Source organism: Aethalodelphis obliquidens, unplaced genomic scaffold, assembly GCF_003676395.1.
Source record: "Aethalodelphis obliquidens isolate GAN/ISIS:26980383/991018 unplaced genomic scaffold, ASM367639v1 scaffold117, whole genome shotgun sequence".
NCBI classification, from domain to species: Eukaryota; Metazoa; Chordata; class Mammalia; order Artiodactyla; family Delphinidae; genus Aethalodelphis; species Aethalodelphis obliquidens.
This window is the reverse complement of record NW_020838061.1, coordinates 639,671-667,341: the sequence shown is the minus strand read 5'-3', so window position 1 is coordinate 667,341 and position 27,671 is coordinate 639,671. Positions and strand designations below refer to the sequence as shown.

General features: G+C 35.6%; 1 protein-coding gene across 1 annotated transcript in view; it reads left to right on the top strand.

Moving 5' to 3' along the window:
* The window catches only part of HDX (highly divergent homeobox), a 177,574-nt gene that overhangs the window by 119,449 nt on the left and 30,454 nt on the right, over positions 1-27,671 (top strand). Inside the window, exon 6 of the mRNA XM_027097871.1 lies at positions 23,774-23,981. Coding sequence (XP_026953672.1) covers positions 23,774-23,981 — 208 coding nt within the window. The remainder of the gene's footprint in view (positions 1-23,773; positions 23,982-27,671) is intronic.

The following is a 27,671-nucleotide window of genomic DNA, read 5'->3' as shown; positions in this document are numbered from 1 at the left end:
GAACTGTAGTTTACATTCCATTTAAAAGATACTTGTATAAGGTTTAGATAGTGGCAGACGTATGGTGGTATTTAACAACCAGCTACTTAAGGAAAAAAAAGCCCTGATTTATAACATTTGTTGATTTCTATGATATAAAGATTCCTGCCATGGCTGATTCCATGGCTTCTCCATGCAGAGTTCAAAAGAGATGCTAACAATTGACTCTTGTGAGCAAGTATAAGTAGGATTCAGCTCACACTGGAGGATCATTACAGAAAATCAAGAATGAAGTACTATTAAAGAAAAAGGACAAAATGCAGAACTCTTCCAGAGGAAGAAATAAAGTATTTTCTCATACATATATGAAGAAAGAGGGAGAAATATAGGGAGAAATCATAGAGCACATTTCTCAAAATAAATAGTGTTCTCAAAATAAATACTGCTCTGTCCAGAGCCATGCTTTTTATTTTTTTTTTAGGATTCAGATGAGAAATCAAATAAAATCCTGTATTTACTGAGCATGCTATGTGTTATATATATGAACAGGGAACTAGAAATGCGTTAGACACTTGTCCTATTTCTAAGGAGCTTAAAGTCTAGCAAAAGGGGTGACAAAAGAATATAAATGACTGAAGAGGAATTGGAGTGGTATCATGGTATGAGGAGCCTAATCAAAAGCCACAATTAGGGAAATACAGAGCATGTGTTTTTGTTGTCACTGTTTTTAATGTTTCTTTAAATCAAAGTTATACATGCACATAGCTTAAGGAGCTAAGTTCTGTAGAACTTGCTACAAAACCAACATTCTTTACTCCTCTCCTCCTACCATTTCCCGATAGCCAGAGTACTTTCTACTCTTTAAGATGATTCCTTTGGTATTTACCACCATCTGAATAATGTGGTATATTAATTAGAATTAGGTTTTGCTGTGAATAACAAAAAGACTCAAAATAACAACGGCTTAAACAAGATATTTCAATTCCATGTACAAGTCCAGAGCTGGCATGGCCCTTCTGCCTTGTGAAGTCCTCAAGAGACTCTAATGCCTTCCATCTTCCATTCTGCCATCCCTATGATGTAGCCCTGGTCCTCAAGGTCCAAAATTATGGCATTTACAGTCCAGGCAGCATGACAGAGATGGGGAGAAAGAAGGGACAAAAAGCGTGTACTAGCTATCTTTTAAAAGGGATTCCCAGAAACTGCCACAAGACATATTCACTTAAATCCCATTGGCTAAATATTAGTCACATGGTCATACCTAACTACAAGGGAAGCTGCAAATGTAGTTATATTGTAGAGAGTCATGTGCCCAGCTAAACTTTCAGTTATTATTGGAAGAGGGAGAAAGATATTGGGGAACACCTAGCTGTCTCATCTATCTGTTTATATCACTACTTCTTGATTTTTCAGTGTTAGGCATTGTTGATTGATTTTTGACTATGAAATGCAAGGCATTTTGTCTAACTCTTTCAAGATCTCTTTATTGATCCTTTCACCTACATGCATACTTCTTCTCTTCTTATCCTCACAGTATAATTATTCCATAATTTTGGTTAGTTTGATATTTTGTGTTAACATTATTATGACTATGTAAATGCTTTACACATTTGACTTGCGTGGTATAATATTATTTTTGTCCTTTTCTGCATACTATTATTCTGTTTCCTTGGAGTTCTTTATTTACTTTGGTTTTGGTTTTTGTATGTTTGCTTGCTTAATTTTCTAGGTACTACTACTAATTTATCCTCAAAACCTTCCCCAGTTGTACATACTTCCTTTCAATACATTCATACACATTTGGTAGTACAACAATTTTATCATCTTAAAGAAATTTTCCTGGAACTTCTGATCTTCTCCAAACTGTTACTCTGCACCTGGAGCACAACTGTTACCCTGAGATTTCCATATTCAATCTGTCTGTTCTTTTGCTATACTTTCAGTAAGATATTCTCAAATTTATCTTCCAACTTTTCTTTTTTGAGGTTTTTTCATTTTTGTTTTTATTCAATCTGCCACTGATACTAATAAACTCCATGTGCCATGACAGTAGCTTTCAGGATCCATGGACTGTCATAAGGGTTCCTTGAGACCCCATACTGCAGGAGAGAGGACACAGAGACAGAATATTACTAAAAACATACTCTTCCAAAATGAAAGATAAGATAACCATAGGGTTCCTCACTAAGATTCTATTTGATATAAAGGAGTTTTAGGCATAACTGAGGTTAAAAAATTTCAAAGCCATGGATACTGTGCAGAAATTTTTATCCCTATAAAAATACTAACATACAGAAAAAGAAAGAAGTATTACCATTTTCTTCTTGCTTATGGCTTATTAAAACTTCTACTAGAGGAAAGAATAGTGAACAGCTTACTATCTTTTTATTTTTAATGGTTTTCCAAAATGCAGCATGCCCACAGCAGAAAGAAACTTTGAAAAGGTTATGTGCTGTAATAGGACTTCTTTTGTAATATTAGATAAACTGCAAATAAAAATATGTTTCCCACATAAATATATTCCTGAGATTGTGGTAGAAACTATGTAGATGTTTAAAAGTCTAATAGACCTTCTAGTTATTGATCACCAAAATGAACTTTGCCTCAGGATGTATAGTTAGCCATTACTTGTGGAATAATGTGGAAATTTTAGATTCATGTTTCCTTGTTATATCTTATATTTCTAAAAAAGTCTAAGAAGCAAATTTGGTATATTTCCCCTTTTATTTCATTGAATATTATGTACATACATTTCTTTAATGTGGAATGTTTTCCCAGGTTCCTGCCTAATATTACTGACATTCATTCATGAAAGGTAAACCGAACACCTATTATGTGCCAGAACTCTTCTAGATGCCATGAGAAAAACGCAGTTCTCCTTCAGAATTTGCAATATAGCATGGTCAAATTTTTTAGTCTCTGTGCTTCAGTTAACAGTAAATGGACATAATATAACAGAGGGTGGTTTTGAGATAACATATGTGGATAATAAGTGTAAAGCACCATAAGTCACCCGTAAAAGTTTGTTCCCTCCCCTATCTCTCTGCAATTCAGTTTAATGCCTGCCTTTTCCATCTGTGTTTTCATTGTAGTGGACATACATAAAAACAAACTCTTGTATGGTCAAATATTTATATAAACAACACATGTTTGAATGTTAAAAACACATTTTGAAAGACAAGTAAATTTCATGGTAAACAGATGTATGTTTTTACATTTTAGATTATGTGTATTTTCCTAGGATCATGGCTAAATTTGAAATGAATTTAAATAGAAGAATTCTTTGCACTTATACTGTTTTTAGCTTGTTTTTTCATTAAATATAACCCTCCACCACCAATGTGTATGAAAAACAAATTGTAAACTCTCTATTATATAACATGGATATTGACTTAAAGCTGGTGGGCATCTTGAAATTGAATACCATACTCTTATTTTATATAAGAAAAGTGTAGATAGATGGGAGTATGGCTCACCTAAGGTCACACAGCTGGTCAGTGATTAGAGGCCAGATCTCTTTATTACCAGTCTACCATTATTGTCATTTCCATTTCACAAGTCTATGCCTTGCCAGAAGAATTACTTTGCATATTTCTTAAAAATACAAAATCTTGTTAAAGCTAAAGTCTCTGGCAAGTACTGAAATTGGAATTGATCATTTCCTAAGGTGCAGCATTTATCTCTCTTACTTAATGTATCACCCTGTACATATTTTTCTACATGAGCTTCTCTGAGGACAGCAGTTATAAACGCTTGATGGGGCATATGTCAGAGTGTAAAAAAGAAAAATATACTGATTAACAAGACTCAAAAACAAAGGTGGGGGGGACCTTCAAGAAAGCGGAGGAATAAGCCGTGGAGATCAACTTCCTCCCCACAAATACATCAAAAATACATCTACATGTGGAACAACTCCTACATAACACCTACTGAAGGCTGGAAGAAGACCTCAGACTTCCCAAAAGGCAAGAAATTCCCCACGTACCTAGGTAGGGCAAAAGAAAAAAGGAAAAACAGAGACAAAAGAATAGGAATGAGACCTGCACATCTGAGAGGGAGCTGTGAAGGAGGAAAACTTTCCATACACTAGGAAGCCCCTTCAGTGGTGGAGACAGGCAGTGGGCAGGGGGGAAGCTTTGGAGCCATGGAGGAGAGTACAGCAACAGGGGTGCAGAGGGCAAAACAGAGATTCCTTCACAGAGGATCAGCACCGACCAGCACTCACCAGCCTGAGAGGCTTGTCTGCTCACCCGCCAGGGCAGGTGGGGGCTGGGAGCTGAGGCTCTCGTTTTGGAGGTCAGGCAGAGGATTGGGGTTGACTGTGTGAACACAGCCTGATGGGGGCTAGTGTGCCACAGCTAGCTGGGAGGGAGTCTGGGAAAAATCTGGACCTGCCTAAGAGGCAAGAGACCATTGTTTCAGGGTGCTCGAGGAGAGGAGATTCAGAGCACTGCCTAAACGAGCTCCAGAGATGGGCACTAGCAGGCTAACAACACAGACACCAAAGACGGCCATGAAATGCTAAGGCTGCTGCTGCAGCCACCAAGAACCCTGTGTGCAAGCACAGGTCACTATCCACACCTCCTCTCCCAGGAGCATGTTAAGCCTACCACTACCAGGGTCCCATGATCCAGGGACAACTTCCCCAGGAGAACACACGGTGCACCTCAAGTTCTTGCCACATCATGCCTGCCTCTGCCACCACAGGCTCAACCTGCATTCCATACCGCTGACTCCCCTCGGGCTGAGTGAGCCAGAGACCCCTGAACAACTGCTACTTTAACCCCATCCTGTCTGGGCAAAGAACAGATACCCTCAGGCGACCTACATGCAGAGGCATGGCAAAACCCAAAGCCAAACCCCAGGAGCTGTGCAAACAAAGAAGAAAAAGGGGAATTTCTCCCAGCAGCCTCAGGAACAGTGGATTAAATGTCCACAATCAATTTGATGTAGCCTGCATCTGTGGAATACCTGACTAGATAACAAATTATCCCAAAATTGAGGTGGTGAATTTTGGGAGCAACTGTAGGCTTGGGGTCAGCCTTCTGCATCTAATTTGTTTCTGATTTTAGGTTTATTTTAGTTTAGTATTTAGAGTTTATTATCATTGGTAGATTTGCTTATTGATTTGGTTGCCCTCTTCCTCCTTAGTTTTCTCTCATATACAGATTTATTTTTCCTTATTCTCTTTTTCTGATGGTGTATGTGTATGATTCTTTGTGTGATTTGTCTGCATAGCTTTACTTTTACCATTTATCCTAGGATTCTCTCTGTCCATTTTTTGTTTGTTTGTTTGATTTTTAGTATAGTTTTTAGCACTTGTTACCATTGGTGGTTTGTTTTTTGGATTGGTTGCTCTCTTCTTTCTATCTTTCTTTGCTTTTCCTTTTTTATTACCTTATATTATTTTAATTTTTAATAATTATTTTTTATTTTAATAACATTTTTATTTTATTTTATTTTATTCTTCCTTTCTTTTTTTCTCCTTTTTTTTTCTGAGCTGTGTGGCTGACATGGTCTTGGTCCTCCATCCAGGTGTAAGGCCTGTGCCACTGAGGTTGGAGAGCCGAGTTCAGGACATTGGTCCAAAAGAGACCTCCCAGATACATGTACTAGGAACCAATGAAAGCTCTCCCAGAAATCACCATCTCAATGCTAAGACCCAGCTCCACTCAATGACGAGCAAGGTACAGTGTTGGACACCCTATGTAAAACAACTAGCAAAACAGGAATACAACCCCACTCATTAACAGAGAGGCTGTAAAATCATAAAAAAGGTCACAGACACCCCCAAAACAAACTACCAGATGTGGCCCTGCCACAAGAAAAAAAGATCCAGCATCATCCACAAGAACACAGGCACCAATCCCTTCCACAGGAAGCCTACACAAACCACTGAACAAACCTCAGCCACTGGGGGAAGACACCAAAAACAACTGGAACTATGAAGCTGCAGCCTGCAAAAAGGAGACCCCAACACAGTAAGTTAAGCAAAAGGAGAATACAGAGAAACACACAGCAGATGAAGGAGCAAGGTAAAAAATCACCAGATCAAACAAATGGAGAGGAAATAGGCAGTCTACCCGAAATAGAATTCACAGTAATGATAGTAAAGATGATACAAAATCTTGGAAATGGAAAGGAGAAAATACAAGAAACATTTAACAAGGACATAGAAGAACTAAAGAGCAAACAAACAATGATGAAGAACACAATAAATGGAATTAAAAATTCTTGAGAAGGAATCAGTAGCAGAATAACTGAGACAGAAGACCGAATAAATGACCTGGAAGATGAAATAGTGGAAATACCTATTGCAGAGCAGAATAAAGAAAGAAAGAATCAAAGGAATTGAGGACAGTATTAGAGACCTCTGGGACAACATTAAATGCACCAACATTCGAATTATAGGGGTCCCAGAAGAAAAAGAGAAAAAAGAAAGTGATGGAGAAAATATTTGAAGAAATTATAGTTGAAAACTCCCCTAATATGGCAAAGGAAATAGTCAGTCAAGTCCAGGAAGCAAAGAGAGTCCCATACAGGATAAATCCAAGAAGAAACACACCAAGACACATATTAATCAAACTATCAAAAGTTAAATACAAAGAAAAATTATTAAAAGCAGCAAGGGAAAAGCAACAAATAATATACAAGGGAATCCCCATAAGGTTAACAGCTGATCTTTCAGCAGAATCTCTGCAAGCCAAAAGGGAGTGGCAGGACATATATAAAGTGAAGAAAGAGAAAAACCTACAGCCAAGATTACTCTACTCATCAAGGATCTCATTCAGATTCAACGACAAAATTAAAATCTTGACAAAAAAGCAAAAGTTAAGAGAATTCAGCAGCACCGAACCAGCTTTACAACAAATGCTAAAGGAACTTATTTAGGCAGGAAACACAAGAGAAGGAAAATACCTACAATAACAACCCAAAACAATTAAGAAAATGATAATAGGAACATGCATATCGACAACTACCTTAAATGTAAATGGATTAAATGCTCCAACCAAAAGGCATAGACTGGCTGAATGGATACAAAAGCAAGACCCATATATATGCTGTCTACAAGAGACCCACTTCAGACCCAGGGACACATACAGTCTGAAAGTGAGGGGATGGAAAAAGATATTCCACGCAAATGGAAATCAAAAGAAAGCTGGAATAGCAATTCTCATATCAGACAAAGTAGACTTTAAAATAAAGACTATTACAAGAGACAAAGAAGGACACTACATAATGATGAAGTGATCAATCCAAAAAGAAGATATAACAATTGTAAATATTTATGCACCCAAAGTAGGAGCACCTCAATACCTAGGGCAAATACTAGCAACCATAAAACGGGAAATCGACAGTAACACAATCATAGTACAGGACTTTAACACCCCATTTTAACCTATGGACAGATCATCCAAAATGGAAATATATAAGGAAACACAAGCTTTAAATGATACATTAAAAAAGATGGACTTAACTGATATTTATAGGACATCCCATGCAAAAACAACAGAATGTACTTTCTTCTCAAGTGCTCATGGAACATTTTCCAGGTAGATCTTATCTTGGGTCACAAATCAATCCTTGGTAAATTTAAGAAAATTGAAATCATACAAAGTATGTTTTCTGAACACAACACATTGAGACTAGATATCAATTACATGGAAAAATCTGTAAAATACACAAACACATAGAGGCTAAACAATACACTACTAAACAACCAAAAGATCACTGAATAAATCAAAGAGGAAATCAAAAAATCCCTAGAAACAAATCACAATGAAAACACAACAACCCAAAACCTATGGGATGCAGCAAAAGCAGTACTAAGAAGGAAGTTTATACCAATACATTTTATCTCCAGAAACAAGAAACATTCCAAATAAACAACCTAAACTTATACCTAAAGCAATTAGAAAAAGAAGAACAAAAAAATCCGAAAGTTAGGAGAAGGAAAGAAATCATAAAGACCAGGTCAGAAAAAAAATGATAAAGAAATGAAGGAAACGAGAGCAAAGATCAGTAAAACTAAAAGCTGGTTCCTTGAGAAGATAAACAAGATTGATAAACCATTAGCCAGATTCATCAAGAAAAAAAGGGAGAAGACTCAAATCAGTAAAATTAGAAATGAAAAAGAAGAAACAACTGACTCTCTAGAAATACAAAGAATCGAGATTTGGAAGCAAGATGGCAGATTAGAAGGACATGCTCTCACTCCCTCTTGAGAGAACACCAGAATCACAACTAACTGCTGAACAATCATCAACAGGAACACAATGGAATACACCAAAAAATATATCCCACATCCAAAGACAAAGTAGAAGCTACAATGAGATGGTAAGAGGGGCACTATCACAATAAAATCAAATCCCATAACTGCTGGGTGGGTGACTCACAAACTGGAGAACACTTATACCACAGAAGTCCACCCACTGGAGTGAAGGTCTTGAGCCCCACGTCAGACTTCCCAACCTGGGGTTCCAACAACAGGAGGAGAAATTCCTAGAAAATCAGACTTTGAAGGCTAGTGAGATTTGATTGTAGGACTCTGACAGGATTGGGGGAAACAGACACTCCACTCTTGGAGGGCACACATGAAGTAGTGTGCACATTGGGACCCAGGGGAAGGAGCAGTGACCCCAGGGGACACTGAACCAGACATACCTGCTAGCGTTGGAGGGTCTCCTGCAGAGGCAGTGGGTGGCTGTGGCTCACCATGAGGACAAGGACACTGGCAGCAGAGGTTCTGGAAAGTATTCCTTGGTGTGAGCCCTCCCAAAGTCCACCATTGACCCCACCAAAGAGCCCGAGTAGGCTCTGGTGTTGGGTTGCCTCAGGCCAAACAACCAAAAGGGAGGGAAACCAGCCCCACCCATCAGCAGTCAAGCAGATTAAAGTTTTACTGAGCTCTGCCCACCAGAGCAACAGCCAGCTCTACCCACCACCAGTCCCTCCCATCAGGAAACTTGCACAAGCCTCTTAGATAGCCTCATCCATCAGAGGGCAGATAGCAGAAACAAGAAGAACTACAATCCTGCAGCCTGTGGAATAAAAATCACATTCACTGAAAGATAGACAAGATGAAAAGGCAGAGGGCTATGTACCAAATGAAGGAACAAGATAAATGCCCAGAAAAAGAACAAAATGAAGTGGAGGTAGGCAACCATCCAGAAAATGATTTCAGATTAATGATAGTGAAGATGATCCAGGACCTCGGAAAATGAATGGAGGCGAAGATCAAGAAGATGAAAGAAATGTTTACTAAAGACCTAGGAGAATTAAAGAACAAACAAACAAAGATGAACAATACAATAACTGAAATGAAAACTACACTAGAAGGAATCAATAGAAGAATAACAGAGGCAGAAGAAGGGATAAGTGACCTGGAAGACAGAATGGTGGAATTCACTGCTGCGGAACAGGAAAAGAACAAAGAATGAAAAGAAATGAAGACAGCCAAAGAGACCTCTGGGACAACATTAAATGCAACAACTTTCACATTATAGGGGTCCCAGAAGGAGAAGAGAGAGAGAAAAGACTCAAAAAAAATATTTGAAGAGATTACAGTCAGAACCTTCCCTAACATGGGAAAGAAAATAGCCATCCAACTCCAGGAAGCACAGAGAGTCCCACACAGGATAAACCCAAGGGGAAACATGCTGAGACAAATAGTAATCAAATTGGCAAAAATTAAAAACAAAGAAAAATTACTGAAAGCAGCAAGGGAAAAATGACAAATAACACACAAGGGAATCCCCATAAGGTTAACAGCTGATCTTTCAGCAGAAGCTCTACAAGCCAGAAGGGAGTGTCATGATATACTTAAAGTAATGAAAGGGAAGAAGCTGCAACCAAGATTACTCTACCCAGCAAGGATCTCATTCAGATTCGATGGAGAAATCAAAAGCCTTACACACAAGAAAAAGCTAAGAAAATTCAGCACAACCAAACCAGCTCTACCACAAACGCTGAAGGAACTACTCTAAGTGGGGAACACAACAGAAGAAAAAGACCTACAAAAGTAAACCCAAAACAAATAAATAAATGGCCATAGGAGCATACATATTGATAATTACCTTAAACGTGAATGGATAAATTGCTCCAACCAAAAGACACAGGCTTGCTGAATGGATAGAAAAACAAGACCCATCTATATGCTGTCTACAAGAGACCCACTTCAGACCTAAGGACACATACAGACTGAAAGTGCGGGGATGGAAAATGATATTCCATACAAATGGAAATCAAAAGAAAGCTGGAGTAACAATACTCATATCAGATACAAAAGACATTAAAGTAAAGAATTTTATAAGAGACAAGGAAGGACACTACATAATGATAAAGGGATCAATCCAAGAAGAAGATGTAACAATTATAAATATATATGCACCCAACATAGGAGCACTTCAATACATAAGGCACCTACTAACAGCTATAAAAGAGGAAATCAACAGTAACACAATAATAGTGGGGGACTTTAACACCTCACTTACACCAATGAACAGATCATCCAAAATGAAAATAAATAAGGAAACAGAAGCTTTAAAAGACACAATAGACCAGATAGATTTAATTGATATTTATAAGACATTCTTTCCAAAAGCAGCAGATTACACTTCCTTCTGAAGTGCACATGGAACATTCTCCAGGATAGATCAAACCTTGGGTCACAAATCAAGCCTCAGTAAATTTAAGAAATTTGAAATCATATCAAGCAGCTTTTCTGACCACAATGTTATGAGATTAGAAATGAAATACAGGGAAAAAATGTTAAAAAAAACCCAAACACATGAAGGCTAAACAATATGTTACTAAATAACCAAGAGATCACTGAAGAAATCAAAGTGGAAATCAAAAAATACCTAGAGACAAAAGGCAATGAAAAAAAAAACGATCCAAAACCTATGGGATGCAGCAAAAGCAGTTCTAAGAGGGAAATTTATAGCTCTGCAAGCCTACCTCAAGTAACAAGAAAAGTCTCAAATAAAGAATCTAATGTTACACCTAAATGAACTAGAGAAAGAAGAACAAAGAATACCCAACGTTAGCAGAAGGGAACAAATCATAAAGATCAGAGCATAAATAAATGAAATAGAAACAAAGAAAACAATAGCAGAGATCAATAAAACTAAAAGATGGTTCTTTGAGAAGTAAACCAAATTGATAAACCATTAGCCAGACTAATCAATAAAAAGAGGGAGAGGACTCAAATCAATAAAATTAAAAATGAGAAAGGAGAAGTTATAACAGACACCGCAGAAATACAAAGCATCCTAAGAGACTACTACAGGCAACTCTATGCCAATAAGTTGGACAACCTGGAAAAAAATGGACAAATTCTTAGAAAGGTATAACCTTCCAAGACTGAACCAGGAAGAAATAGAAAATATGAACAGACCAATCACAAGTAATGAAATTGAAGCTGTGATTAAAAATCTTCCAACAAACAAAAGTCCAGGACCAGATGGCTTCACAGGTGAATTCTATCAAACATTTAGACAAGAGCTAACGCTCATCCTTCTCAAACTCTTCCAAAAAATTGCGGAGGAAGGAGCACTCCCAAACTCATTCTATGAGGCCACCATAACCCTGATACCAAAACCAGACAAAGATACTACAAAAAAAGAAAATTACAGACAAATATCACTGATGAATATAGATGCAAAAATCCTAAACAAAATACTAGCAAACAGAATCCAACAACACATTAAAAGGATCATACACCATGATCAAGTGGGATTTATCCCAGGGATGCAATGATTCTTCAATATACGCAAGTCAATCAATGTGATACGCCGTATTAACAAGTTGAAGAATAAAAACCATATGATTTTCTCAATAGATGCAGAAAAATCTTTTGACAAAATTCAACAACGATTTGTGATAAAAACTCTCCAGAAAGTGGGAATAGAGGGAACCTACTTCAACATTAAAAAGGCCATATATGACAAACCCACAGCAAACATCAGTCTCAATGGTGAAAAATTGAAAGCATTTCCTCTAAGATCAGGAAAAAGAAAAGGATGGCCACTCTCACCATTATTATTCAACATAGATTTATAAGTGCTAGCCACGACAATCAGAGAAGGACAAGAAATAAAAGGAATAAAAATTGGAAAAGAAGAAGTAAAGCTGTCACTGTTTGCAGATGACATGATACTATACATAGAGCATCCTAAAGATGCCACCAGAAACCTACTAGAGCTAATCAATGAATTTAGTAATGTTGCAGGATACAAAATTAATGCACAGAAGTCTCTGGTATTCCTATACACTAATGATGAAAAATCTGAAAGGGAAATTAAGGAAACACTCCCATTTACCACTGCAACAAAAAGAATAAAATACCTAGGTATAAACATATCTAGGGAGACAAAAGACCTGTAGAAAACTATAAGACACTGATGAAAGAAATTAAAGATGATACCAACAGATGGAGAGATATACCATGTTCTTAGATTGGAAGAATTAATATTGTGAAAATGACTACACTACCCAAAGCAATCTACAGATTCAATGCAATCACTATCAAATAACCAAAGGCATCTTTTATAGAACTAGAACAAAAAATCTGAAAATTTGTGTGGAGACAGAAAAGACCCTGAAGAGCCAAAGCAGTCTTGAGGGAAAAAAGCTGAGCTGGATGAATCAGAGTCCCTGACTTCAGACTATACTACAAAGCTACAGTAATCAATACAATATGGTACTGGCACAAAAACAGAAATATAGATCAATGGAACAAAATAGAAAGCCCAGATATAAACCCACACAGCTATGGTCAACTAATCTATGACAAAGGAGGAAAGGATATACAAGGGAGAAAATACAGTATCTTCAATAAATCATGCTGGGAAAACTGGACAGCTATATGTAAAAGAATGAAATTAGAACACTTCTTAACACCATACACAAAAATAAACTCAGAATTGATTAGAGACCCAAATGTAAGAACAGACACTATAAAACTCTTAGAGGGTTTCCCTGGTGGCACAGTTGTTGAGAGTCCACCTGCCGATTCAGGGGACACAAGTTCATGCCCTGGTCTGGGAAGATCCCACATGCCATGGAGTTGCTAGGCCTGTGAGCCATGGCCACTGAGCCTGTGCATCCGGAGCCTGTGCTCCACAATGGGAGAGGCCACAACAGTGAGAGGTCCACATACCACAAAAAAAAAAAAAGAAAAAAAACTCTTAGAGTAAAACATTGGAAGAACACTCTTTGACGTAAATTACAGCAAGATCTTTTTTGATCCACCTCCTACAGTAATGGAAATAAAAACAAAAATAAACAAATGGGACCTAATGAAACTTCAAAGCTTTTGCACAGCAAAGGAAACCATAAACAAGATTAAAAGACAACCCTCAGTATGGGAGAAAATATTTGCAAAGGAATCAATGGACAAAGGATTAATATCCAAAGTATATAAATAGCTCATGAAGCTCAATATTTAAAAAACAAACATCCCTAACCAAAAATGGGCAGAAGACCTAAATAGACATTTCTCCAAAGAAGACATACAGATGGCCAAGAAGGACATGAAAAGCTCCTCAATATCAGTAATTACTAGAAAAATGCAAATCAAAACCACAATGAGGTATCACCTCACACCAGTTAGAATGGGCATCATCAGAAAGTTGTCGAACAACAAATTTTGGAGAGCGTGTGGAGACAAGGGAACCCTCTTGCCCTGTTTGTGGGAATGTAAATTAATACAGCCACTATGGAGAACAGTATGGAGGTTCCTTAAAAACTAAAAATAGAATTACCATATGACCCAGCAATCCCACTACTGGGCATATACCCAGAGAAAACCATAATTCAAAAAGACACATGCACCCCAATGTTCCTTGCAGCACTATTTAAATAGCCAGGTCACGGAAGCAACCTAAATGCCCATCAACAGACGAATGAATAAAGAAGATGTGGTACGTATATACAATGCAATGTTACTCAGCCATAAAAAGGAATGAAATTGGGTCATTTGTTGAGACATGGATGGACCTAGAGACTGTCATACAGAATAAAGTAAGTCAGCAAGAGAAAAAAAATGTGTATATCAACGCATATATCTGGAACCAAGAAAAATGGTATGGACGAACCGCTTTGCAGGGCAGAAATTGAGACACAGATGTAGAGAAGAAACATATGGACACCAATGGGGGAAAGCAGTGTGTGGGGGGTGGGGGGGTGATTAACTGGGCAACTGGGTTTGACATGTACACCATGATGTGTATAAAATTGATGACTATTAAGAACAAGATGTATAAAAAAATAAAAATAAATAAAAGTCAAAAGTTCAAAAAAATAACAAAAAGAAATACAAAGGATCATGAGAGATTTCTACAAGCAACTATATACCAATAAAATGGACAACCTTCAAGAAATGGACAAATTCTTAGTAAAGCACAACCTTCCAAAACTGAACCAAGAAGAAATAGAAAATATAAACAGGCCAATCACAAGCACTGAAATTGAAAATGTGATTAAAAATCTTCCAACAAACAAAAGCCCAGAACCAGATGGCTTCACAGATGAATTCTATCAAACATTTAGAGAAGAGCTAACACTGTCCTTCTCAAACTCTTCCAAAACATAGCAGAGGGAGGAACACTCCCAAACTCATTCTATGAGGTCACCATCACGCTGATACCAAAACCAGATAAAGATGTCACACAAAAAAGAAAACTACAGGCCAATATCACTGATGAGCACAGATGCAAAAATCCTCAACTAATTACTAGCAACCAGAATCCAACAGCACATTAAAGGGATCATAGAACATGATCAAGTGGGGTTTATCCCAGGGTTGCAAGGACTCTTCAATATACACAAATCAATCAATGCGATACACCACATTAATAAACTGAAGTATAAAAGCCATATGATCATCTAAATAGATGCAGAAAAAGCTTTGGACAAAATTCAACACCAATTTCTGATAAAAACCCTTCAGAAAATAGGCATAGAGGGAACTTACCTCAACATAATAAAGGCCATATATGACAAACCCACAGGCAGCATCGGTCTCAATGGTGAAAAACTGAAACCTTTTTCACTAAGATAAGGAAGAAGACACTCTCACTACTATTATTCAACATAGATTTGGGAGTTTTAGCCACTGCAATCAGAGAAGAAAAAGAAATAAAAGTAATCCAAATTGGAAAAGAAGAAGTGAAGTGTCAATGTTGTCAGATGACATGATACTATACATAGCGAATCCTAAAGATGCTACCAGAAAAGTACTACAGCTAGTCAATGAATTTGGTAAATTAGCAGGATACAAAATTAATGCACAGAAATCTCTTGCATTCCTATACACTAATGATGAAAAATCTGAAAGAGAAGTTAAAGAAACACTCCCATTTATCATTACAACCAAAATAATAAAATACTTAGGAATAAACCGAAAGGAGACAAAAGAGCTGTATGCAGAAAATATGACACTAATGAAAGAAATTAAAGATTATTCAAACAGATGGAGAGATATACCATGTTCTTGGACTTGAAGAATCAATATTGTGAAAATGACTCTAGTACCCAAAGCAATCTACAGATTCAGTGCAATCCCTTTCAAACTACCAATGGCATTTGTCACAGAGCTAGAACAAAACATTTCAGAATTTGTATGGAAACACAAAAAATCCCAAATAGCCAAAGTAATCTTGAGAAAGAAAAATGAAGCTGGAGGAATCAGGCTCCTGGACTTCAGCCTATATTACAAAGCTGCAGTAATCAAGACAGCATGGTACTGGCACAAAAACAAAAATATAGATCAATGGAACAGGATAGAAAGCCTAGATATAAACCCACACACATATGGTCACCTTATATTTGATAAAGGAGGCAAGAATATTCAATGGGGAAAAGACAGACTCTTCAGTAAGTGGTGCTGGGAAAACTTGACAGCTACATGTAAAAAAATGAAATTAGGACACTCCCTAACACTATACACAAAAATAAACTCAAAATGGATTAAAGACCTAAAAATAAGAACAGACACTATCAAACTCTTAGAGGAAAACATAGGCAGAACACTGTATGACATAAATCACAGCAAGATCCTTTTTGATCCACCTCCTAGAGAAATGGAAATAAAAACAAAAATAAACAAATGGGACCTAATGAAACTTAAAAGCTTTTGCACAGCAAACGAAACTATAAAGAAGACAAAAAGACAACCCTCAGAATGGGAGAAAATATTTGCAAGCAAAGCAACTGACAAAGGATTAATCTCCAAAATATACAAGCAGCTCATGCAGCTCAATATTAAAAAAACAAACAACCCGAGCCAAAAATGGGCAGAAGACCTAAATAGTTATTTCTCCAAGGAAGATATACAGATTGCCAACAAACACATGAAAGGATGCTCAACATCACTAATCATTAGAGAAATGCAAATCAAAGCTACAATGAGATATGACCTCACAACAGTCAAAATGGCCATAAAGTATGTACAAACAATAAACGCTGGAGAGGGTGTTAAGAAAAGCAAACCGTCTTGCATTGTTAGTGGGAATATAAATTGATACAGCCACTATTGAGAACAATATGGAAGTTCCTTAAAAAAATAAAAATAGAACTACAATATGACCCAGCAATCCCACTTTTGGTCATATACCCTGAGAAACCATAGTTCACAAAGAGTCATGTACCACAATGTTCATTGCTGCACTATTTACAATAGCTAGGACATGGAAGCAACCTAAGTGTCCATTGATAGAGGAATGGATAAAGAAGATGTGGCACATATATACAATGGAATATTACTCAGCCATATAAAGAAAGGAAATTGAGTTATTTGCAGTGAGGTTGGTGGACCTAGAGACTGTCATACAGAGTTAAGTAAGTCAGAAAGAGAAAAACAAATACCGTATGCTAACACATATATATGGAATCTAAAAAAAAAAAGGTCTGAAGAACCTAGGTTCAGACAGGAATAAAGACACAGATGTAAAGAATGGACTTGAGGACATGGGGAGGGGGAAATGTAAGCTGAGATGAAGAGAGAGAGTGGCTTGGACATATGTACACTACCAAATGTAAAATAGATAGCTAGTGGGAAGCAGCCACATGGCACAGGGAGATCAGGTCAGTGCTTTCTGTCCACCAAGAGGGGTGGGATATGGAGGGTGGGAGGGAGACACAAGAGAGAGGCGAAATGGGGATATATGTATATGTATAGCTGATTCACTTTGTTATACAGCAGAAACTAACACACCATTGTAAAGCAATTATACTCCAATAAATATGTTAAAAAAATATACAGCTCACTCCATCCTAGGCCTACTAATCAGGATTTTTAGGGAAGGACCTTGGAATCTATATATTTCCTTTGCCCCAGCAATTCTGATGATAGGCAAATTTGGAAAGGATTTCACTTCACTACACTATGTCACTGTGGCTAAATATTCTAGTTGGTTCTTTCCCTCCATAGTAATTGGTCAAATTTTGTGATTTGTATTTTTCTTGTCTATTTGTTTATTGTGTATACATCTTCTGGATTGTAAATTCAAGCTCTACAAGGGTGTATATCAGGCCTGCCTTTTCACTATTCTATCCCCAGCACTAGAACAGTGCTTGGTATGTACTTGATGTTCAGTAATATTTGTGGAATGAAAGAATGAAATTTTTATACTATTTTAAATGTTATACTCCATTTACAGTTATTACAAAACACTGGCTATATTCCCTGTGTTATACAGTACGTCCTTGTAGCCTGTCTTTCACCCAACTGTTTGTACCTCCCACTGCCCCATCTCTATATTGCCCTTCCCCTTCCCACTGGTAATCATTAGTTTGTTCTTTGTATCTGTGAGTCTGCTTCTTTTTTGTTATATTCACTAATTTGCTGTAGTTTTTAGATTCCATATATAAGTGATATCATACATATTTGTCTTTCTCAGTCTGACTTATTTCACTTAGCATAATGTCCTCCAAGTCCATCCATGTTGCTACAAATGGCAAATTTTTTTGTTCTTTCATGGCTGAGTAGTATTGCAGTGTGTGTGTGTGTGTGTGTGTGTGTGTGTGTGTGTGTGTGTTCCACATCTTCTTTAACCATTCATCTGTTGATGGACACTTAGGTTGCTTCCTTATCTTGGCAATTGTAAATAATGCTGCTAAGAACATTGAAGTGCATGTATTTTTTGAATTAGTGTTTTTTTCTTTTTTGGATATGTACAGGAGTGGAATTGCTGGGTCATATGGTAGTTCTATTTTTAGTTTTTGGAGAAATATCTATACTGTTTTTCATAGTGGCTGTATCAATTTACATTCCTACCAACACTGTAAGAGGGTTTCCTTCAAACAAATGAATGTTTAACAGAAAGGTGTGCCCTCTATTTATAGCACACAGAATAAAAATATATAATAATATACATTTAAACTAATGGCAGTTTGGAATATTATTTTTTAATTATTTTAATAGAAATGTACTTAGAAACTTATAGGGCCTGAGAGTCATCATTTTAAATAGCCAATATATTTGAGCTGTCAATACATTGGAGTTATGGTTATAGAAGATACTTATTCTACAAATGGTTATAGAAGATACTTATTTTATAAATTTATGAGCAACTCTGGAGGGATAAAGTTTATCCAGGAGACTAAAGATTTGGAAACCAATTATCTCAATTTCCAGTTTCCTCAGTTAAGGAATCTGAGTCCCAGAGTGATAAAAAAAACTTGACCATGGGTCATATAAAATGGTTGAAAAACTGTATTATACAAAATTACGGGTATTTATTTTGAAACAAAGAAATAAATACTTGAATTCCCTGGTGGCTTAGTGATTAGAATTTGGCGCTTTCACTGCCGTGGCCTGGGTTCAGTCCCTTGTCGGGGAACTGAGATTCTGCAAGCCACATGGCACAGCCAGAAATAGGAATAAATACTCTTTACATAATTGATAGCTGGAATGTAGAAGAGGCTATTTGGAGTAAGGTGGATCCAGAGTGAAAAACTGGAACCAAGGCCTAGAATTAATAAGACAATAGATACTGATTCAGTTTTAGGGAGAACATTTTTGGAAAAAAAAACTATCCAAAAACTGGACTGAGGAACCTTATAAAGTAGTATGTTCCATGTTCCTATTATTTTCATGCAAAGACTGAATAGCCATCCACCTATAATGCTGAAGAAGAAACTTTTACCTTAAATGGAAGGTTAGGCTAGTTGGCTTCCAAGATCTCTTCCATCATCTATGATTCTTTGAAAATGTAATAAACCCATTAAGATTATGTTTGTATACTGAATTATTTTCCTGGTGCCTTCCAGTTTTGAGAAATAGCCAGAGAGGAACTATGTCAGCCCTAGTATGTAATAAATTTCCAAATAGTCCCAATGTTCACATATTATTATACCTTTATCATTATACAGTATATAATCATTCATTTCTCCCAAGAAGGGTGAAAAAAGAAGTTGAAAATAATGGACATTGGCTTCTGTTTTCTGTCTTCTTCTCTCTTCCCAAGCCTTTATGACCCAAAGGAAGCCAAAAGCATCCTAAGAAAACTGGTATCGTTCTTCTTCTGCCCACAGCATCATTTTCCCAAGCATCTGTGTCTAAGATTATTGTGAAAAAGAAGCATCAGTATTTGATAAGCGTCGTATTCAAAGACAGGAAATAGAGAAAGTACATGACAATTTAATGGAACTTTAGTAAGAAGTTGAAATTCTTTACTTTTTCTGAAGTCTAGTAGTGTTTCACCTATGGGAGAATTTAGCAAAACTAGAAAAATTAATATCCATAAATATTTTCCTTTTCTACCAGGTAATTTTCACTTGGGAGCCTACAAAGCAATCCATATGTTTCAGGTTTCACATTTAGCATTGAATGCTAAATACATCAAAGGTACTACATATCCTGAATTTGAAGAGAAAATGCCCCCCCAAAAAAAATTATAAAGAAGAATTAATCTTCTTGGACTAACTGAATAGTTCTTCTGTTTTGCCCTGCATTTTTTTTTGCAAAATCTTACCACGTAAAAGTTAACTTTATTCATGTTTTTTATTTACATTAGAGAATATCTAAGGTGGCTTTGTATTGAAGTGGACCTTGTTGTATAGAAGCAATTCTACTTGGTATACAAAGAAATGGTACCATAATCAAATTTAGATCTGAAATTATGAAATGCTATTGAATGACTTTCTACACTAAAAGAGAATATACAGGTTTTAAGAATTCTTCTTCCACTTTGTAGATTGGTGTGACAATTCTACTTTGTAGAGTCATATGGCAAAATTATAAAGGTTACAAACTCTAATCATATAAAATGAGCTTTTTGAAAATTACATGAGAAACTTGAGAATAAAATTGGTTTTAGACTGCAGCTTCCAAAAATGTTGGAGTAGACATAATTTTCCCTATCCTTCCCAGTAAGTACAACTAAAATCCCTAGACATTATATATAAAACAAATATAAGAAGACTGTGAAGGGTGGAAAGACCTCACATCTGCTAGGGACCACAGGACCTAAAGAATAACATAAAAATATATACATTCATTTATTTATTATTAACCATTTTTTAATTGAAGTATAGTTAGTTTACAATGATGTGTTAGTTTCAGGTGTACAGCAAAGTGATTCAGTTACATGTATATACATATATATGTATATATATATATATTCTTCTTCAGATTTTTTTCCATTATAGGTTATTACAAGATATTGAATATAGTACCCTGTGCTATACAGTAGATCCTTGTTGGTTATCTATTTTATATATAATAGTGTATATATATTAATCCCAAACTCCTAATTTGTCTCTTCCCCCACCCCGCTATCCCCTTTGGTAATAAGTTTATTTTCTATGTCTGTGAGTCTTATTTCTGTTTTGTAAATAAGTTCATTTGTATCATTATTTTAGATTCCACATATAAGTGATATCATATGATATTTGTCTTTCTCTGTCTGACTTCACTTAATACAATGATCTCTAGGCCCATCTGTGTTGCTGGAAATAGTATTATTTCATTCTTTTTATGGCTGAGTAATATTCCATTGTATATATATACCACATGTTTATCCATTCATCTGTCAATGGACATTTAGGTTGCCCTATAACTATTAAGGAAATTGAATTCAAAAAAGTCTCCCCAAAAAAGAATCTACAAGTACCCATAACCTACAGCTAACATCATACTTTAATGGTGAAAAATAGAATGCTTTTCCTCTGAGACCAAAAACAAGATGTCCACTCTAAACACCTTTATTCAATATAGTAGTAGAAGTTCTAACCAGCACAATAAATCAAGAAAAGGAAATAAAAGATACACTTGATTAGCTGTGTAGAAAATCATAAAGAATCTACAAAACACTCTTACAACTAATAAGTGAATTCACCAAAGTCTCTGGATACAAGATCATCATATAAAAATCAATTGCATGTCTATATAGTAAAAATAAATGCAATGAAATTGAAATTTAAGATATGAATAAATTATTTGCAATCCCTCAAAAAATCAAATACTTACATGTAACTTTAACAAAACATGTACAGGATTTGTATGCTGAAAACTACAAAACACTGATGAAAGAAATAAAAGAAATTCTAAATAAATGGAGAGACATTCTGTGTTCATGTACTGGAAGACTCGACATAGTAAAAATGTAAATTCCCCCCAAATTGATATTCAGGTTTAACATAATTCCTATAAAATTCCAGCAAGATTGTTTGTTGATGTAGACAAGATAATTCTAAAATTCACATGGAAAGGAAATATGCTAGTATAGCTAAAACAGTTCTTGACAAAAACAATAAAGTGGAAGAAATCCATCTACCCAATTTTGAGACTTATTATATAACTACAGTAACCAAGACTGTGGTATTGGCAGGGTGATAAGACATATAGATCATTGGAACAGAATGGAGAGCCCAGAAATAGTCCTGCACAACCATGGCCAACTTAGTTGATTTTTGACAAAGGTGCAAAAGCAATTCAATGGAGGAAGTCTTTTCAAGAAATGGTGCTGGAACAATTGGATATCTATAGGAAAACATAAATTAACCTTGATGTAAATCTCACACCTTATACAAAGTGAATTCATAATGGATCAGAGATTTAAGTGTAAAAAATAAAACTATAAAAATTTTAGATAACATAGGAGAAAATCTTTGTGGCCTAGGGCTTGGTGAAGAATTCTTAGGAATAGGACTAAAAGCATAATCCATAAAAGAAAAAAGCAGTAACTTGGACTTCATCAAAATTAAAAAAAAAACTTTTGTGCTGTAAAAGACAAGGATGATGAAAATACAAGCTACAGATGAGGAGAAAATATTTGCAAACCACATATCTGACAAAGAACTCATATCTGCTACAGAATGGGAGAAATTTTGCAAAACCACTTATCTGACAAAAATTCATATCTAGAATATATAATGTACTTTCAAAACTTAATATTAAAGAAAAGACAAAAATTACAAAATGTACAAGAGACATGAAGAGACATTTCACTGATATATGGATAGCAAAAAGCACATGAAAAGATTTTCAACATCACTAGCCATTAGGGAAATTAAATTAAGAACTTGATGATCTATTGCTACATGCACCAATGAGAACAGCTAAAAGAAAAAGAATTACTTATAATACGAAGTCCTGGCAAGAATGCCAAGAAACTGGATCTCTCATACATTGCTGGTAGAAATATAAAATGGCACAACTTTTATGGAAACAATTTGGCAGTTTCTTTTAAAATTAAACATATAATTACCATTTGACCCAGCAGTTGCATTCTTGGGCATTTATCTCAGAGAAATGAAAACTTACATCAGCACAAAAACCTGTACATGATTGTTCATAGAAGATTTTTAGCTGTATATAATAGCCAAAAATTAGAAACAACCCAAGTGTCCTCCAAGTGAAGGGTTAAAAAAACATTGCAAAGAAACAGAAACAAAATGGTACATAAGTATCATGGAAGAATACTTAGCAATAAAAATGAATGGACTATTGATATATGTGACTTTAATAAATTTCCAGGAAATTAAGCTGAATGAGAAAAGCCAATTTTTTGAAATTTTTGAAGTCACATGTATGACTCCATTTATATAACTTTCTCAAAATGACACCATTATAGAGGTGGAAAACAGATTGGTGGATGCCAGGAGTTGAGGATGGTGGGAGGGAGAAGAATGGTGTGATAAAGGAACATAGAATTGTACACATATATTGTACAATATCAATTTCCTTTTTCTGTTATGGTGCTATAATTATGTAAAATGTAAACTGGAGGAAACTGAATGAAGACCAATTTTTGCAACTTCCTGTAACTCGAAATTTATTTTACTATAAAAAGTTTTAAAAATTGATTCTAAATCTAATAAAATGCAATTTTAGAATACTTAAAATACGCAGGTAGTCATTATGGAGCCAAACAAAGTTACTAGAAGGCACATTTTCACGTACAAAGAGCAAGACTGGAAATGGGATATGAACTATAGCTAGAGCTGCATGTCTGGCCCCTTTCAGAAAAGAACCAATTCATGTTTCTTTTGAAATATTTGGTGGATAATTTTCACCAGAAATAAAAACAAAAACAAAAAAGTGTTCTGCGACAGGTTGCATGTTGCTTGAAAGTCTGAGTATTTAGATAAATATTTCTTCTAATAAGGTATTTTAAAATAAAAGCAGCTACTTTTATTTTAGCTTATTGAGTAATAATAAAACTGCATTATTCTATACTTATTCTTTTTAATCATATTTTATGCTTTATCCATTCATTATTTTAATGGCTAGAACTGCTAAGGTTTCTATTTTTACAAAACTTTCTCTTCTATTTCTCTTATAAAGACTTGGATTGGGAATCGAAGAAGAAAATATCGTTTAATGGGGATTGAAGTTCCACCTCCAAGAGGAGGCCCTGCTGATTTTTCTGAGCAGCCCGAATCTGGTTCTTTATCTGCACTCACACCAGGAGAGGAAGCTGGTCCTGAAGTAGGAGAGGATAATGACAGAAATGATGAAGTATCCATCTGTTTGTCTGAAGGAAGCTCGCAAGGTATTTTATATGCTCCATCTCCTAATGATATCTTCTGTGAATTTGATGGTTTTTTACTTGCTTTTCAGCTTACCGCACTTCAAATCTAAAGTCCTCAAAACATTTGGTTAAATATTTGAAAAGAATAGACATATTTTTATTCTATTTAAAAATGATAGTTGTATATATTTAAAGTGTGCAACATATTTAGATATACATGTACATAGTGAAATGATTACTACAGTCAAGCTAATTAACATATCCATCTCCTCACATAGTTACCTTTTTGTGTGTGTGTGGTGAGAGCACCTGAAATCTACTTCCAAAGCAAATTTCCAGCATTCAATATAGTACAGTAGACCCTTAAACAACATGGCTTTGAACTGCACTGGTCTACTTTCAATAAATACATTGGAAAAACTTTTGGAGATTTGCAACAATTTGGAAAAACTTGCAGACAAACCATGTAGCCTAGAAATATCGAAAAAGTTAAGAAAAAGGTATGTCATGAATGCATAAAATATATGTAATATACATATAACATACAAAATATGTGTTAATCAACTGTTTATGTTATTGGTAAGGCTTCTGGTCAACAGTAGACTATTAATAGTTAAGTTTTGGAGGAGTCAAAATTTATACTTGGATTTTTAACTGTGCAGGGTGGTTGGTGCCTGTAACCCCCATGTTGTTCAAGGGTCAACTGTATTGTTAACTTTAGTCATCATGCTCTACATTAGTTATTTAGACTTATTCATCCTATGTAATTGCAATTTTGTACCCTTTGGCCAATATTTCCCCATTTTCCCCACCTCCTCACCCTGGTACCTACCATTCTACTCTCTGCTTCTATGTATTTGACATTTTTTGATTCCACATGTGAGATCATGCAATGCTTTTCTTTCTGTGTTTGGCTTACTTCAGTTAGCATAATGTCCTCTAGGTTCATCCAAACAGTTGCAAATGGCAGGATTTTTTTTAAAGACTAATATTCCATTGTATATGTATACCACGGTTTCGTTATCCATTCATCTGTTAATGGACACTTAGGTTGTTTCCATCCCGTGACGAATGCTGCAATGAACATGGAAGCACAGATACCTCTTTGGGGTACTGATTTCATTTCCTTTGGATATATACAGAAGAGGAATCGCTGAATCATATGGTAGTTTCTTTCTTAATTTTTTGAGGAACTTTCATACTGTTTTTCATAATGGCTCTACCCCGTTTTTTCCATATCCTCACCAACAGTTGTATTTTACCTTTTTGATCTTTAATGCTTCCACCTAAGCAGTCTCCCACATTGTCATCACAAAAAGTGACACTCATCTACCACAATAATGATCTCCATGGTTCAAAATATTGGTTATTACAACAATCCATAAATTATAGTATATGATCATTTTAATTTTATTGGAATTCTAGTCAATTTGGGTCAGAGCAATTTAAATGCATTGTAATCAAAGAGAGTATGATGTAATGTGACAAATACCAGACTAGTAGTTGGACAATCTGGGTACGAGTCCTAGATCTTCCACTAGCTGATTATGTGACTTCAGGCAAAGTATTTAATTCATCAGGCTTTAGTTTTCTCATCTGCAAAATAAGGGAATTAGGCTGGATCATCTTTATAATACTTCTCAGTGCTTCCCTAAATGAGAATTCAAATAATAACATGTAATCATACCATTTGTCCATGAGAAGTATTTTTCATTTGACTTCAAGCATAGAAAGAGTCCTCTTCTGACACCTTTTTTATGAACACTTTTATTGAGGTTTAATTTACATAGAATAAAATTCATCCATTGCAAAAGTAGAGTTCAATGATTTTTAGTTAAGTTTATAGAGTTGTACAACCATCACCATCACTAAAATCAAATTTTAGAATAATCTCTTCAAATCACTAAAATCCAATTATAGAATATTTTCACCACTTCAAAAAATTTCCTTGAGCCCATTTTCAGCCAGTATCCATTCCCACCTCCAAACCTAGGCAACCACAGATCTGATTTCTGACTATATAACTTTGTCTTTTCTGGGCATTTCATATAAATGAATCATATAATATATAGTGGGGGTGTTACATCTGTAATAGAGAGAGAGAATTTTGCATTGGCCCATTTTGTTTGTTTTTATTTTATCGGTCAGGGTATTATTCACACTATATTTTCCAGTTTATTTTTGCCTTCTAAATTTGCTTATGGGGTTTTCAAATGTCAGAACTTTTGTTTGTAATTTTTATATTGTTAAATATACCAATTCTTTCCTTTATGGTTTGTGACTTTGGTGACAGGATTACAAAATCCTTCCTTGTACTACAATTATGTAAACATACCCCATATTTGCTTCATGTATCCTTATGGCTTCATTTTTACAACATGATATTTATCCCACCTAGAAATTGTTTTGCTTTAAGATATGTGAAGACAATACCTAATTTTGTTTTTTCCAAATGATTAACCAAGTGCCCCTACACTATTTGTTGAATAAGTCAGCATTTTTCCAGTGAGTTTGTGTAGCTTTTTTTAATCAAAGATAGATAGATAGATAGATAGATAGATAGATAGATAGATGATAGAGAAATAGAGAGAGAGATAGACACAAATTCATGTATGTATACATACGCACATGGATTAAATTCTGGATTTCCTATTATGTTAGATTGATCTGATTGTTTATAATTGTGGTTTTATAAGATATCTGAAGATCTGGAAAGGCTCTCATTCTTAGCTCTTGTAGTACATTGATTCTTCTAGATGAACTTAGTTCATACCTTTACCCAATACCCCTCCCCAAATTCATTTAAGATTTTTGTTACTGCACTAAATGGATAGGATAATGTGGGAAGATGAATGCAGTTTTGCATGGGCTGAGTTTTAAATGAGGACAGGACATCCATGTGGAGCTGACCAGCATACCCTTGGATAATATGGGTCTGGAGCTCAGAAGAAGGGGTAAGATATGAGAAGAAATATTGGAGTCACCCATATAGAGGCCAAAAAAAAATGTCTAGCCATAGAAAAAGATGATTTAGTTAGGTGAGAAATGGAAAACAAGAAAGGAAGATAGACAAGGACAGTGTGTTGAGAAATATCCAGATTTCTGGAGGAGAAAAAGGAGCCATTGAAAGAACATTCAGATATAGGAGAATCAGGATAGTATGTTATTACCAAAACCAAGGAAAGAAAACGATTTCAGAAGGAAGAGGCATCATTATCTCAATGGTCTCATAGAGGTTGCGTATAAGGCATCTAAAGTGGTTAAAGGTACATAAGTGGACGATAGAACAGTGGTATGAGGGAGTGGAGGGAGAGGGATATGGGGAGCTGTTTTTCAATGGATATAAAGTTACAGTTACAGAAGAGGAGTAAGTTCCAGAGAACTGCTGAACAACTCAGTGCCTGTAGTTAGTAATAAGTGATTGTATTCTTAAAAACTTAAGAGGGTAAATCATGTTAAGCATTTGTAACACAAAAAAAGGGACACAAGGAAACTTTTGGAGGTGATGGATACATTTATTACCTGGACTGTGGTGGTGGTAACAAAAGTATATACAAGTTCAAATTCACCAAATTGTATACATTAATTATGTGCAGCTTTTGTGTACAAATATTTTCAGTGATTCTAAATAGATCCTTAGAGAATGATGTCTGGCAGCTATTTGAGGGATAGTGGGGAGGTAGGGATTTGTGTGTTTCTATGGGTGGGTCA